Genomic DNA, 17,089 nt, shown 5'->3' with positions numbered 1-17,089 from the left:
TATGGCCCGGGCCATTTCACAGCATTGCTATGTGCTGTTAAACTGCTGCCGTAGTCCCACTCAGGACAAGACTGCATTTCCCACCTGGAAGAAGTGAGACCTAATACGTAAGAATAAAAAAAGCTACTGACACCTCACGATCTCCAGAGAGTAAAAAGCAAGAAGTACTGTCCCTGTGGCTGACTATGAAATAAGCCATTGACACACTGGAAAACTCTTCCCAGCAAAGCTCTCCGAAGCCATCTCATTTTAGGTACTAGAGAAACAGAACACAAGACACAGCACTTGTCCCTCAAACTGTGGGTTAATCCTGAGTAAAACAGTGTACAGCCAGTGAACCTGAAGAAGAAGGTTAAGTAAGACTGCTTGTATGATTGCAAGCTCTGTGCTGTTTTCTGGCCTCCAGAATAGAGCTCAGCTTGACATTGAAAAGCTTTGTAGAGGTTGGTCATTCTTTCAAACTTGACACAGTCATAAATCCAAGGAACTGTGCAGCCAGGCACAGAGTTGTTTTTTTTTCCAGGATGAGAACACATCTGAAACAACACGCTCAGAACAGTATGGTATTATTTACTTACAGCTGAGCTTAGGAGATCGGGTAGCAGACTCAGAAATTATCCCAATTATTTGAAATTGCAGTATATTATAAGAATTCTGTCAGGAGAGAGGAGTGCAAGAGACGGAGCAGTGTGAAAAATTAAGATGGCGGTTTTTTTAATAAAGCAAAATGAATGAAGGCAAGCATTCAAAAATAAGTTACTAAAAACCATTTTATAAACTAGCTTTAAAATCTCTTAATAGCATTAGCTTACCTTTTGTTGTGTCTGAAAAATATATATGAACTAATAATGTTCTCAGGAGATTTCATTACTGAAAAGGCTCATTAGAAAAGGCATTAAAATACTAATTACCTCATAAACTATTTAGCTGTGTACCCACTGGGATAGTACTTACGAGTGCTCAAGTTCTTCATAGATCCAGCTAATCAATTAATGCTCATTACAACCAGAAAGAGTATGCAGACTGCAGCATGCAGGAGAAATAAATAAGTCAGAGGTTAGCTAAGAAAGTGACTTGGCTGTAATAGAGCCTTCCTTTGTAACACAACTGTTGTCTGCTACAATTTAATTTTAATCAGCCTTTTTGGTACTTCTGTAATGTGACTCTTCTCGTCTCAAGAATCTCAGCTATTGCTATTGCTCCTTTAAGTACATAATTTATTACGGGAGATACTTCAAATGGCGCGTGGAGATTCAAACGGACAGGTATAGTATGCACTGATACCATGCTAATATTACCTACGGGGTGTGCAAATGAGCTGGAGAGGGGCTTGGGGGATTGTTTTGTGTGTTTTGCTTTTTTTTTTTTCAAAGAGGCGGCACTGCCATAGAGGCACAGATACACTACAAGCTTTTCTGCACATATTCCCAGAGAAAATTGTCCAACACCAGCGCCTGCCCTTCTCCAGGGCTGGGGAAGGGGCAGGACTAGTCTGCCAGTTCGAACCGGGCTCTCTCAGTGTTTCACAAAGAACAGCCCAGCGGAAGGTCCAAGGTCCTGCCTTACACCCTGCAGAGAGGGCACGCTCACTCTGTAACTTCAGGAGCCTCAGGACTGCAGACCCTCACTCTCCCTGTCTGGGACATGGCTGCCCAGTATCGACCTCAGGAGCACCTGGAGCCTGGATGGGAGCCCCCTGCCCGCTGGGCTCCTCTCCTTGCCTTTTGCGTAGACTCCTGCGAGGGGGCTCCCAGACCACTTGCTGTGATCGTTAGTGTTTCATGGATATCAACCATGATGTTAAGATCCCACGGAGAAACAGGACAGCAATCAAACAGCAGACAGCCTGCGACTTCAGGCAAATGACATTTCCCAACCAGGTGCACATCATGATGTCACCTGTCCTGTCTCAGCCAGGAGGCCGGTGGTGTATTTTTGAGAAAAGATGCCTTGGGAAGTGCAGCCCTCAGCATGACCTATGGCATCTCTGGTTAAAGACATCCAGGACTTAAACCTGGTTACTCATCATCCCCCTCACAGACCCAAGTCAAGAGAGCTTCACTTCAGCTTGAGACCCTAAAAATCCCTGCAGAAAGATCTTACATGCCCCAGAGAAATGTATGTTCACAGTCTCTGTTTTCACTGTGGAAGGGATAAGCCAAAGACATGGACTAGTAAAGTGAGTTAATGGCTACTTCATCGAGCTGGTCACTGCCCAGGTTGTGGTGGTTGGAAGCCATAGGGCTGCCCTGGGAGGGGAGTACCTGCTGGACAGATACTCCAAGTCACAGCTACTTTAACTGGGCTTTTGTAGGGGATATTAAACTAGCTTCACATTTACCAGCTTTACTGAGACTAGAGTAACCACATCTTGACTTTTAAGTATTGTAGAGAGAGAAGTGCTTACTTTCTAAAATCTTTAAAATGGGATCAATCTACCTTGTTTGCCAAAAATTTGGTATCATTGGAGAGCCCCATAACTACAAATTTCACCAAGGGAAATTCATTCCTATATTAATGCTCAGCAGTGATCTAGTTATATACCAGTTTTTGCATAAACTCTAGATTCCCTCTGGGAACCCTTTATTCAACTAATTCAAACATTGCTTGGATCAAGTTTCCAATCAAACTAATCCACCACTAACATCATTTAGAAGACAGCCAGCCCTCTGCAAATTGATGTAGCAGAATAAATTTTCCATTATTCGTGCAAATGATAGTCATCCTAAATAGATGTTAGTAACTGATTTTGGTGTAATAAACATGGATTTTCAGTTATTTATTGATCCTCGGCATTCTGAAGTATTTCAGGAACAGTAAGTGGTTTCTTTACAAAAGATAAGATAATGCACAAATAAATAGATGGGCAAATTTAGCCAGATAGGCATAGATGAGATCATGCATGCACAGCAAAAATGCATGGAATGAAGAAGAAAAAAGAAAACTTGGAAAAGAAAAAAAACCCATACACACACATGCAGACATTTGACCAACAGAGTTTAAGAGTGGAGCTCTTCAAATCTCCTGCCACTGCCTCTTGTTTAAATGAAGTGTTCAGAGCATCCAGATTTCATACGCATCCAGATACTAAGGCTTTGGCAGAATTTTTTAGTTAAGAGAATTCCTAGATGAATGTTCACTCCAGCAATGAAGTTAGATGAATGTCTGCAACCGAAACTCTAATACATTATTTTCTCTGACGTGCATGCGCGCACACACACACACATACACCCACAGCAGACTTCAGAGCAGCTGTACACATCTATCAGACTGAAAGCAGATCAGGGCTTCACACACCCTTATCCTGGGTATGTCCTGGCTGCGATGTTGGCAGCCAAAACAAAGCTCATGCTTAACCTCATCCTAAAGAACATCTGTTAACAGTAGGGGATCACAGCCTATCCTCTTCCCATATATTTCCCCTGAACCACAAGCAGCACATAAAGCAGGCTCTAGTCAAATCCAGTAATGATGCTAGGTATTTTGGGGAGAGAAAAAAAAAGGAAAGCAAGAAGTTGGCACAGTAAGACAAATGCCATACTTTGGTATATAGTAGCGTTCTGTCAGAAGCCAGACATATTAAAAATATTTACATAATTTAAAATAATTTGTACAGGTCTAGTAAAGTCTATTTTGAGCTTTAGGCTTTAATAAAAGTTAAAACATTTGCTAGATCCCATTGGACTCCATGCATAACCTTGGCATTTGAGGGCAGTATTGAGGATACGCCATTACTAAACTTTTCATATTAGTAAGAGTGTGAACTGAAATACCATAATAAAAATATAACAATATTTCTTGCAACTTGAAAACAGCACTGGACTTTATATGTATTTCCAGATGGGAAACTAAAAATGTATTCTATGTTTGCACATATATACTCAGAGGTGGCTTTTAGTCTAATTTAAACATTCCAGAATAATGTGGCCTAAATATAACACCATGAATCATCCATCAGTTTCAAAGAAATATCTGGCAATTTTTGGATATGAATCACTAGGGACAGATACCAATACCTGTCGCTGACTGATATTTGAGAGTCAAAAACTCCCTGTGATTGCTTGGCATGACAAATCAATTATCAAATCTCCTGATATTATTTGGGGGATTGTACAAAGTAATTTATCTTTAAATATTATGTAATAACCACCTGTAGGAAGCAAAGCTGAAAAATTAAGTCAGAAAAAGTTCATACAAAATGCTGGAAGAGTTGGCAAAACACCAGTGTGCAAAAAGAAGAGACAAATATGTATTGTATTCTAAATAAAAGAATAACATTAAAACCAAAAGCCAAAACCAACAAAATGCTCAACTGGCAGTATCAAACTGTAGGAGGGACAGAGTTTGCTTAAAGGAAAATTTTGAGATTAAAAAGCATAAACTGGGTCCTCAGTTGATGCAAAAAMCACACAGTTTCTTTGAAGTCAATGTGCTTACACTGGTTTAGAGCAGTTGAGGATCAGGACTACATTTTAAAAGTATTCTTTGACTATACCAATAACATTGCCTCTATTTTTTAAAACCAGAGGAATGCAAAAGTCTCACTGAAGCTGCTTATGGTGCTTGTTTCCTTTCTGAACACTCATTTTGGAAAACGAAAACAGACAAGTCAGGCTCTGTTTTTCTGTCAGAGAAGAAAAGACAGAAGAGAGAAAAGTAGTACTTGAGCTGCAGGGAAAAGGTGCTTATTTCATTTTAAATCATTTCCAATGGATTGAAAAATAAAACTATGGGAATCCTAGCTGCTGTTTTTTAATTTTGCAAATGCTTATTTTTAATACAACATAATTTTAAAGCCAAGCATTCATGAGTGAAAATGTGATATAATGAAGGTAGCAGTCCTAAATTGAACTACTTCCACACCGATAATGTTATTAAATGAACTATTGGATGCTATCTTAAAATAACATTTTTTGAATATTTTTCAATACAGTAATGAGTTAGTTTCAGTGTGACTTCAATATATAAAGCAAGAGAAGAAATTTCACATCCATGAATAAAAGAAGGAAGATTTACATAAATCAAATTCTATCCCTAAAAGACTTAAAGCCTGTTAGACAAATCTTTAAAGTTCATCATTCAGCTGGTCAAAGCCCACGTTCCCCATGCCTCTGCAATACTAATGGAAAACTGTTGCAGTTATATCTAGTGTTTTGCTATCTTTTTTGTAACATAAAACACCTAGAATGGAGTAACTTATCTAAAGCGGAGTGACTTGGAGACACTCACATTTTCGGAGAAATTGCAGTCAGTCCCAGCACACGAGTAAAATGCCCTAAGGACAGTAAAGGGGCCAAGCAGCCTGCTGTGATCCTATCAGGCCCCCCGTAAGCTAGACTATGCAGGAGTTGTAGTAGAGGTGGGATACAAAACGCAGAGGGGACAACCTGCTAGACGACACCCTGTGCCGTCTGCCTACAGAGCACATTCAAGAAGATTATTCATGGCATTTCATACCCTAAAAATTCAGATAAACATTACAGGTCAACGATTTGCTAGTAAAAACAGCACGTGGAGCTAAGTTTGCTACATAAGTGTTTCCAGGGTGGGAGACCTAGTCTGTCCCAGTTTTTTAAATTACCTCCTTGATTACTCTCCGAACATAAATAGAAAAGTTGCACTAATGAACATCTGGAAGACAGTATGTAACCCTCTCGCTGCTGAGAAGTGTCACTGGCCATATTTGACAGAAGCAAAACAACAAATGCTGTGAGCATTTCCTCAAACTGAACACAGCTTGTAGCAGTATTTCAAATATGCCTATGATCTTCAAATGAGCTCTACAGGGGTACTCATTAGTCCTGGTTTGGATGTGGTTGACATGTGAAAGTAAGTGCTCTCCTGAGATTTCTGTGAAAGCCACAGTGCCAGCGAAGCTGATCTCACAAGACTTCCATCATCTCAGATGACAGAAGTCTCAAAAGATCAGTTAATTTTTGTCATTTTGAGCCAAAATCTCTTCAGTAAAGTTCAGGAGATTTCAGGGGCATTAAATCCAAATACAAACCGTCGCTTTCATTTGGATTTCAATCCTAAACTTGAGTGTGCACCTATTCTAAATGTGGCTAAATAAGAAGCTCAGAGCTCCCTCATTTTTTCAGTATGTCCTGAAAAAACATACTACATTTTGATAATTATATTAATATTATCAATTTAATAATTAGTATTAGCTTATATTAATTATATATACATAAATTCCACTGAGAGAGAAGTTATGAGGTCTGGAACTAGAAATCAGAGACGCTGCTGTGTTCATTTCAGTTCTTCCACTGACAAACTGTGTGGCCTCTAGCAAGTCATTTTGCTTTTCTGTCTCAATTCTTCAATAGTCTAAAAATATTTATCTCACAGGAATATTATCATAATTAATCAACTGCTTCATTAGCAACTGCACAGACTTGAGAAAAGGCCTTTTAAGCTTGTCTATAAAGAAGAGATTTACTGTCATGAAATTTTACTTCCAGCTCTTGTGTCCTCAGTGGTGAAAACATGAAGCTGGTAAAGTGTGTAATACCATCCCGTCCGGCCCAGAGCCCATGTTTGTGACGAGATGCACTTGTGCATCCCAAGCAAATGTCAAAGTTAAGCACAGCAGCCTTAAGTGCAAAACAGCTCCCACTATTCATGGCTCTTGCAAAAATCTTGGAAAGTGAAAGCTGTACAAACTCCAAGCAAAAGACTGCAATCTATCTATGTGAAGCAGAATTTCCCTGTAACACAACTGTGTTTTTATTTTTATAATTTCCTTTTTCCCTGGCTGCACTACCATCAGGACTTGCTTTTACTTGCACCAGTGCACACTGACACACAAGTTTACAGAAACAAAAGCTTTTCTGAAAGAGGCAGCTTAGCACCAAGTCACCCTCACATACACAGATGCATCTGACCTAAGTTTTAAAACCTTATAATAAATGCACAAAACCCAGATCCAACAGTTCATGTGTTGGGCTAGATGATAGCTGCAGCAAGCAAATATTAGGATTGTATTTCACTTACTGCTATGGTTACAAAATCAGGGTGGACACTGGAGGAAAAAGGAGTAAGAGAAACAAATCTACCAAGAAAGTAAACCCTGTGAGAATAAAGAGGGTGGTGGAGAAGCAGCAAGAGAGAGAAAGGGTGGACAGTTGGTGAAGGCTGTTGGGCGGGGGAGAGAGCGAGGTCATTTTAACACCCAGCTGAATAAAGGCAAACAAAATAATAAAAATGCAAGCTCTTCTAGGGAAATAGTGCTGATAAGATCACCACAGGATAAAGTGACACAAAGAAAGAAAAATGCAAGGAATTGTTACAACTTGTGGCTGCAACAAGCAAAGCAATTTGTATGCGCTTGGTAGAAGCAAGATCAAATATTCAACACATATTCACAGCAGCTATGACTAACTGAACAGGCTCTCTTCTCTATTTCACTTATTCAGCCACTGACAGCTTGAGAAGAATTAGTTTCTACTGAGTTTAGTTCATAATCCAGCATTTAGGCATGACGGGGACAAGGTCCTGTTTCAGCAAACAAAACAAAATATGATTAGCTTCACCCATAACATTAATACCTTAATCCACAGCAAGGCATAATGTCTACAGGCAAAGCTACTGCCTGGGGAGGATTTTAAAGTGCAGATCAGGAGCATACCGAAATGTTGGTTTTGGGGACTTTCAAACATAAGCGCAAATATAACAGAAGACACAATTTCAGAACAGTGAATTTTGTCAATAGTGGTAGAAGCTCCGTAACTTTTAATTATTTAAAAAACTATTCCTTAAAAACATTTCTCAGTTACTGATACAAGGAATTTTGTCTCAACTCTTCTTGTTTTAAATTGTAAGGCTTCATTTTGCACTTTTTTTTTCTTCACACTGCTTTCATTGCTTTATTGTGAAGGATAATATGAGGAATTGCTGTTGAAAGCTCCACAGAGCTGAGACATTTTTCTTTTGCTCAGTAGTGCAGAATCTGTGCTAAAAAAAGTCTTCTGGCCCTGAAGGGATGTGTATTGCTCTATTAAACTGATTCTTTTCCCAGTTGGTTCAATATAAAAGCACTGACTTCAGATCATTTATTATATTTAACAACATATTTTCAGTCATGAAACGCTAAGTAGGTAAACCTAGAACTTTAGTGGCTCTGATCCTGCCTGTGCTCCCCGCGTCAGAGTCTCCCATCTGAAATCAATATCGAAAGCTTGCCGATCTGGGCCCAGGATTTGTAACCAGCTGAATTTCCGTTCCAGGCAGTCTCCAAGGCTGCGAGTTGTCCCAAGATGCCACCGCTATTATAACGGAGCTCTTGTTTCCACATTCAACAGCTGCTAAAATGACTCAAATGAATATCAGACTGGGGCAGGAGAGTAAACTCCTGGAGTAAGAGCAAACGCCAGTATTTTCTCCCTTTACATCAGTTGCACCACCACAATTCTCGGGCAGGGAAACAGAAGTTACTTGTAACATATGAAGCAGCAGAAGACTCCACCCAAAAAAATAAACCAACCTACTTGAGATGAAAGCTGACCACCTTTGTGGCTGAGCCATTTCGATTTAGTCGGCATTTTACGTTCATGAAGAAGGAGAACATTATGTATTTGACAGCTGTACGAAATACGCACAGGTCCCTTGAATCAGTCCTAGCATTCTGGGCTGACTGACACTTGCACCGGGAATTTCAAAGCCACCAGCAGGATCTGGACCCTTCCTTACCTCTCATTAATTAGAACAAAAAGTAGTTCTGATGACAACTGGCTAGCCACAAGTTGTTTCATCTTCCTCCTCCTCCAAACCTGTCCAGCATTTTAAGGTAAATTTTAAGGTTCGAGCAATATGGACAATTTTACCGTTATAATTAGGAACATACTCGTTACTGGTTTATTATTTTTCCTTCCCTATACGTTTTCACTCTTACATCTGATACACATTTTCACATTAATTTTCTTATCATTACTGTTCATACTAGAAATGCACACAGGGCACAAACAATATCACCTAACTCGATATACTTATGAAAATGGCAATTTTTTTTTGAGTCATACAGATTCTGTCAGGAAGGCAGGCAAAGCCAAGGCACACATATTACGTTTTATTTAAATTTCATAAAACTACATATCTGACAGGAAGGGAGAAAAAAGGAAAAAAAAAATTAACAGTTCAAATTGAAACTTGCATTTTTCAGTCAGGTTATTTTCATTGCCAGCTGGCTTTTGATACCGCCTTTCAGAGTGCACAAAATATTGTGGGTGTGTATTCTATAAACCTATATAGCTACAGATCAGTGCTTTGTGAAAGGCAGATAGAGAAGCACCAGCTCTGCTGGAAAGAACTGCGGTACCCAGCCTTCCAGGGCTTCCAGTTAACCTTCCAGGTAACCCACATGGTATTGCACTTCCAGTTAAAAGAACCTGAATGTTCCGAAACTGCAAACCAAACTGTACGTAAGCTGAGTATTAAGGCAAAGACACAGGCGACAATTCCAAGTTCATAATAGTCTCAGCCTATTGAACCACATGTTAATATGCTACATGCACTATTCTGCCTCTTTTTACCATGTACATTTAAAGGTATATGTTTCCTCCACTTTTCAATGCAATATATTTTAATATAAAATCAATGTGCGTTTTTGGTGGGCAACATAAAGGTTTTATCCTCTCAGCTCTGAATCTAATATATATATATAAGATATTATATATATTAGATATTAGATATATATAATATATATTATATATGAATATGATATATATAAAATAAAATATAAACAAAATTATTTGCATATTATAAAACCATAATATTAATGCAATACATATTCTATGTGTGTATGTGTGCGTATATGTATGTGCATATATATATGAACTTGCTTCCATTTCCTGCTACAAACTGCTTACAGACCAATCAAGGGGGTGAAACTTTTCCCGTCTGCCTGCTCTCTCTGAAAAACCTGCCATCACACAATATCCACAGTGATATTATTTATTCATATTTATTTTACAGAAGCAAAGTAGGTCACATGGGTCACCAGATGGGTTTCGACTGCTGCATACCAAATCATGCTTGCACTGCTCAGGTGCATAATTTCATGTGCATAAGGCCAGAAGGATTTGGTACCACATCTGGGTCTCACATCTAGAGAAGTCTGTCCTGCATTCTTTCATGTAGGCGCAAAGAAAATGCTGGTCCATCTGCCATGGATTCGGATGGCAGATGAATCAGGTCCAAAGTCCCCCAAACTTCTCCAGTTACTGCCGTCATTAACTGCCAGCAGCTTAGATGACTTCTGTCTAGTGTTCAACACATATATACCTCACAAAGCGCTGCCAGCYGAAGAGAACACATGCAGTACTGGATCCACCATCAGTAATAGCATTAGCAGAATCTGAAGAAATCTGAAATTCCTTCCTAATGCAGGGCTCAATCCGGTAAGGTACTAAGCACCTTCATTTTTACTTTTTTTTTTTAAACTCACCAGAGCATGCAAAGTTTCATGCTTTGAGCACAAAGCTAARTGCACTAGTTAACAATAAGAACAAACAACGTGACTGTAATACAGATGATTCATGTTTAAAATCCATGAACTTAGATATAAGAAATAATTTTGCTCTGAATATTTCCTACTTTTTTTGCTTTTTTATTCATGCAGTGTAGTGTTAATAAACTGGCTAAATAAAGTGGCTTTTTATATTATTTGTGTGTTCAAACAGAAATAAAATATAAAACTACACTATAGAATATTTTAAAAAATGCATTTGAAAAGAAGGAAGTTCCTGGAGCTCTGAATGATGCCTCTTACTCATAAGAGTTAATATGTGTGATTTTTTTTCCACTCCTTGAAGAGTGGCAGAAATCCCCTTAGAAGCAAAGGAGCTGTTTGTTCACTCTACTTTGTTTTGGAACTGATAGCAATTTATGTCTGAAAGGGCGATACCTTTATATGTTAGGTTTGAGGACAAAATCTCTTATCCATATTATAAAGTAATTTGCATTAATGTACAGTTTCAGATATTAAAGCACAGAATTCTCACCATATGCACCAATAATTTAATCTTGTTTTTAAGTAGCCTCACACTTCCAGTAAAAAAAAAGTGTGGGGGGAATAAACTGCAGAACCTTTAGTCCCCAAAACAGATGCCAGTTTTGGATTTATTTAGCCAAGTAGTATTTAGTTTGGCTCAGCCTTGCTCTAGTTGAAAAAACACTAGTCTCTTCCAGAAAGCTTTTAACAAGCTCTGCTGCAGACGCTGTTGCCATTTGGCTTGTCACCCTTACTGTGTGGTGCGGCAGAGAGAGAACTCTTGACCACAGGTTTTCCTTGGCTGAGGGAGGCAGCATTTTTGGCTATTGCCATTCTCCTGGCCAACTGGCTGCCTGTTTACAGAGTGTGGTTTTAGATGGGGTGTTAACAGAGGTTGGGTCAACAGCCTAACCCAAACCAACAGTGAGGTGAAGGCACAACCTATCCAACCTAAGAAAACAGAGATAGAATAAGCTTGTATATTTTGCTGCTCCTAACCAAGGGTTTCTTGCATGCACTACATCTGTAGACAAGTTCACTGTATCTATAGACGAGAAGATTTTTATTTGCCTCAGGACAGATGACAACAACTTCAAAGCAGTACCAGTCATGCAAAGTAGAAATATATAAAAACATGTGGTTGCTTAATCTTTGTCGGCTTGGTTTCACTCTCTCACTTATGACAATTTTACATTGGCATAATGCCAGCGACAGCAGTTCAGTGAAGTTACTCCTGTTTTCCACTGTGATGAGAGATCCTGAAAGGATAAAAACCCTACAGAGTTAAACTGCAAACTGCTGCCCTCATATTTATACTAGCCAGCAAATGGCAGCTCTGAAACTGAAAAAGCATAAGAATTTCAACACTGATGAACTCAGATCCAGGATACTACTACCAAATACCTCTGTGACAGTACATATAAAGCTGGGGGAAACTTACATACACACACTTGTAACTTAGTTATCTACGCTAATCCTGTATCAATACATACGCTTCAGAAGCCTTGACCTTGTAAGACATACAACAACTTTAAAAGCACTACGACATTTCACTGGTAAATTATTTTTATCCAGATTCTGACACTTTTTTTTGACAGCAATAACTTTGTTGCACTCAAGCAAAAGAAAATATCCTGGTTTTATATGCGTCATTCAGTCTGCTTTTCTAACACTGGCACTGCCCTGACACACCATGCGCCCATCTGGAAAAAACAGAGACCATGTACTCTCCCTCCACCTCAGATACTTTTTACTACACTGTTTATTTACTGAGAAATTTTTTTTAAGCCATGTTGCAGTGCACAGATACCATCACAGAACCAGCTAGACCATTTGCTTAAATTCTACGAATCTGCACCAAAAATCCTATAAAACACAGTATGGATCAGAGGGCCTACTCTTTAATTCAGTTTCTTCTCACGGAGAATTCAGCTGGAATGGGTAACATCTTCAAAGTTCATAGACTAAACTGACACAAAGGCAATTTACAGCAGCATATTAAAAAGAGTATAAAATATGACTAAGAATGAAGTAAGCAGTGTCTGGCTACAWCCCCCACTGTCTGGCTAGCCAGTATGTAAGAGCAATATAAGAAAACAAAATAAATTTTTGAATTGTTTCTTTTTACCATTTTGGCTTCTGAATGCATTGGGGGGACTTGAGGTGAAGCACACGGATTATTGAGGTTTGGTCCCTGCATTCCCATGATGTTGGAGTTCATTGACATTTGTCGCTCCATCTTTTAAGAGAAAGAGAAAAAATAGTTTCAGCACATCTAGAGACATTTGCAATAATTTATTCTTAGTTTCTATTTAAATGGACTCAGCTTTATTTCTTTAAGTCATGACTGGAAAAATAACAATCTGTTTCATGAATTGCATGCCTGTATGCACACAGGTGTGTGTTTCATCAGAATTGTCCCTGAAACCTCACAGCCAATTATAAAGAAAACGATTCTTTACTAAACAAATGTATCAGCCACCCAGGTTTGCGCTTTTTTGTGATGATTTTCTCCCTTTTAGTATAACAACACTCCGAGTTAAGTGGTTTTAAAAGCATCACTGTATAAAGTTGTGGCTTCTCCTGTTAGTGCAGCCCAACTTAGCTTGTTAAAAACATAAATAAAAATCTACAATCTAGAGTATATGGAAAATGAGGTGGCTTTTTTTCCTCCACTTGGACTGCTCAACTGAGAAGAGTTTTCCATATGCCTCGTTAGGGAAGCTTTCATGTCCTGCTGAGACAGCAAAAAGGAAAGCAGAAGCCCTTCTGGCTATTCAGAGCACTTACTGCAAGCTAACTTACTGCGTAGTGAGCTGGGGAAAAAATTTAGAAATAAAACCTAATGGCAGTGAGGACTAGATAAAATACTTTTTTGTAGTGTTTTCTCTGAAAAGATACAAGCACTGTTACACCCGAGTCATTGCTCAGAAGGGTAGGATGATAAGTAGAGTTATGGTGCTGCTTTCAGCTGGAGCTGAGTATCCCACCTTGCTTCGGGCCAGTCCCCTGAGTCTTATCTCCCTGCAGGACAGCAGCTCCAGGATCCTCCTGGGCTCTGCCAAGCAGGGGAGCTACTTTGTGTGCCCCGTGGTCAGGCAGTGACTCCCACCCCTCTACAAACCCAGCAAGGTTTGCTGCGACTGGGCAAGTGGGAAACGTCCCACTGCTCACCTCAGGCAAGACCCAGCACCCAGCTCCTGCAGGCTCTGCAGAGGAGGCTGCCTCTGCCGGGCCCCTCGCCCCGTCCGTGGGACCATGTGGTGGCACCAGCAGCAGCTCCCACAGCTGTCTTCTCCAGAGCTCTTTCAGGAGTGCTGGGGGGCCTGAGCTGCTGTCAGGACGGCTGTAGGTGATAGGGTCCATCTTGCCTCTGTGCTCACGTCTCCAGGCGCTCTCAGCCAGAGCACACGTGCTTGTCTGCAAGCAGAGCTGCCCAAGGGGCTCCCCAGCAGCACCCTGGGCCCTGAGCTTGGAGGAAGCTGCACTGAAGCAGGATGTTTGCACCCCTTCAGCTGCCTTGGGAGTCATGCCAGAGAAACTGTCCAAAGCAACATTTCTTATATTTTTAGTTGAACTTCCTGGTCAATATTCCAGGAGAGCCTTACTGGTAAGTTATTAATTAATAACTTATTAATGACTGCTTAGAGAGCAGCCAAACCTGAATTTTCTGAGCCATGAATGCCCCCTTTGCTCCAGCTGAGCCAGAACAAGCAGTCCCTCCCTCCATGCCATGTTTGGTTGCTCTCAGGTTGCCTTCCAAAATGAACATCATGCAATGACACAAAAAMTTCTTCTTTCACAGTTCCCTCTTCCCCATGCCACCCTTACTCGTCTCCACCCCTTGTCTGCCTAAATGTTTTATATTGACAGGGTTGTTAAAAACATTCAATAATTTGAAGCTACAATTGCAAAGTTCTCTATGTCACCCAGAAGATGGTGAATATTCCCAACTCTGCAGAAATTAGTTTGAGTTGAAGACGAGCAGTGATCATGACAGACTAAATTCTATCTTAGTACAAGTAACCAGGCCTGCAAAGTAAGTCACATTTCTTTCTTATTAGCTGATTATCTCCCAGAAGCAAGAAGATTACTTTTAGAGTTCGCTGGCATAATTTAGGTACATGACTTTTCCAGTATGTTCTGAGGCTGACTTCAAAAATATCTTTTTGTTCCAGCAGACATACTGATCTCACCTACATGATCAAGAGTGAGAACCAGAAATTGTAGTCTCCTGTAAACTGCTTCAAATCACTCTCACACTAATTAACATTCCATTAATTGCAGCAGAAATACTCTTGTGTAAGATGAAATAGAGAAAAAGGTCTAGCTTCCCTACTTTATTTAGCTCCTTATGCTTTGATTGTTTTTAGAAACTCCAGCAGACTTTCACCTCTGCATAGGTTGAATCAAGCAAGCAAACAGACTTCCCCAACTCCCCTCCAAAAAAACCACCCCAAACTTACAGGCATTAGTACAGCAGAGGATCCAGGCATGGTAGGGTTGGGCAGGGTGCCAGGCATAGAGGCAGGCATAGGCTGTCTTTGTCGGTTGTGTAGGTGCAGTAGTGAAGACAGAGAACCTGGGACAGGCCTAGGAAAAAAGGAAAGAGCGCTGTCATGGACTAGGGAGACTAAAAGTAGGCACAGACAACTCTAGACAGGCAGGCACAGTTAAGCCAATCCAGCATTTGTCTTCTCCTGCATAAATCAGTAGAACAGAAAGTTTTCAAGAAACAGATGAACCACATTTCCTTTACAATTTATTGGTTAAAGCACCAATATATTTCATATGACAGAACATGAATGCAAACATAACAGCCATTCTGAGTCTACGCACCCCAGCATCGTACAGTGGCCAGTAAGAGATTTCTACAGCCAGAGTGGGAAACTTTCCCGACATGCTGCATCAGTGCATTGCTGTAAATTCTACCCTTGGGGGGAAAAAAGTATCTGGATGATAGTTTTTCAGATGATGACAGAAAATTAAGCATACTTAAATTAATTTTGAAGTTTTATTACCTGTAAATAAACTACTCTAAAATGAGCATTTTATCTCCACTCATATTCTCTCCTGTAAAACTCAACTAAGCCTTTATTCCAAAGTGAGGGTCCTAATTTTACTTGTTAGAATGTCAACGGAGCACAGGAAATGGGGGGAAAAAAAGGAAGAAAATCAGCAAAATTACATTCAGATTAAGTGGCTTGTAAAGGCAAATAGTAAGGACCATAAAAAGCAGAGAGAGTTATTTTGGCAAAAGGAATTTAAAAGATTTAGAAGGATTTTTCTAAGTGCAGCACAGGGAAAAGAAAAAGTAGGCCCACTAACAAAGAAGAAGAATCGTAACATTGATGGATTAAAAGAAGCTGGGACTACTCTGATAACAGTCTTTAAGAATGTGTTCTTGGGAGTTAGTTAAGTTAATCAGCCTCTTTTAAAAACGTTTTTGAAGGAAGTATGAATTGCTTGGAGTTTGGGGTAAATAAAACAAGTGTTATCTTTTCAAAAACCAGGAAAATAAGACAGCTTTCACATACAGTGTCTCAACAAACATTGCCAGTATAATCTGGCACATTGAAGTCTCACAAAGCAGTACATTCTGCAGTATAATACAGTGTTTATTGGGCAAGAGATACTCCTGGAGGTACGGGAAGGAACTGGGAAGAGGGAACATAATCAGGAAGATTATGAAAAGAGCCTTTTAGTATCAGGAAGATTATTAGAAGAGCCTCTGCAGGGGGGCATGGAAAGAGTTAAAGACATGTGGAGCCTCTAAACTTCAGGGCTGCTTCTTAGTCTTAGCAGAAGCACCTTTTGCTTTAGTGACGAATCCACAGCCAACCACTAAAGCCTCCGAACTGGGCTGGTCTGGTCAGAGAACCACCGCCATAATCCCAGAGCTGGGAGGGGGAAGACAGTTCACTTTTCCTGCTGGGTCTCAACCAGTACACCAAGGGATGGGACACTGGATTTTGCCCCTCCAATTATAAGCAATGCTGGCAATCATGAACATACATACCCCTTCTCTAACTTTAGCCCTCACTCCCATTTATCTAAAAAGAAGAGGCCAAAGGCCTCTGAGCAGTGGGATTCACAGAAATCCAGGATGGAAAACACTGTGCCCAGGCTCCCAAAACAAGAGATGTCTGTCTCATGGCAACAGCAGCTTCTTCTGACCTAGAAGTACCATCCTCTCCTGCCCAGAGTTCAAACCTCCTAATCCCCATTTCCCCAAAGCTCCTCAGTATTTCCCATCCCTCGGTTTTCAATCCTGCAACTCTCCTCTCTGCAAGTCCTTTCCCCCAGAGCCATTTCTGTCCCCACAAATCCCCCCTCTCAGTCCTCGCCTGCCTGCTTCTGCGCACCCAGCACCTCCATCCCTCTGCCCTCAGCTGCCCTCTCTTTGGCAGCTGCAAGTGACTGAGCCCATCCTTTTGTCTCAGTTCTCCATGAAGAGAAAAAGCCTGTGTTCTGCAGGATGTTTAAAAAAACCTCCCAGACACATACAGTACTTATTCAGAAGAAAAAAAAAACAAACAACAAATATACCTCAGATATAGAGCTCTTCCTATGCCTCCCTGGTTATCTGCTGATGGAGGA

General features: G+C 40.2%; 1 protein-coding gene across 1 annotated transcript in view; it reads right to left on the bottom strand.

Moving 5' to 3' along the window:
- Positions 1 to 17,089, bottom strand: part of CREB5 (cAMP responsive element binding protein 5) — a 170,520-nt gene that overhangs the window by 53,164 nt on the left and 100,267 nt on the right. The window contains exons 2-3 of the mRNA XM_026080454.1: positions 14,956 to 15,082; positions 12,618 to 12,728 (exon numbers count right to left, since the gene is read on the bottom strand). Coding sequence (XP_025936239.1) covers positions 12,618 to 12,728; positions 14,956 to 15,082 — 238 coding nt within the window. The remainder of the gene's footprint in view (positions 1 to 12,617; positions 12,729 to 14,955; positions 15,083 to 17,089) is intronic.

Source organism: Apteryx rowi, unplaced genomic scaffold (genome assembly GCF_003343035.1).
Source record: "Apteryx rowi isolate R43461 unplaced genomic scaffold, aptRow1 scaffold_520, whole genome shotgun sequence".
NCBI lineage: Eukaryota > Metazoa > Chordata > Aves > Apterygiformes > Apterygidae > Apteryx > Apteryx rowi.
This window is presented reverse-complemented; position numbering and strand designations above follow the sequence as displayed.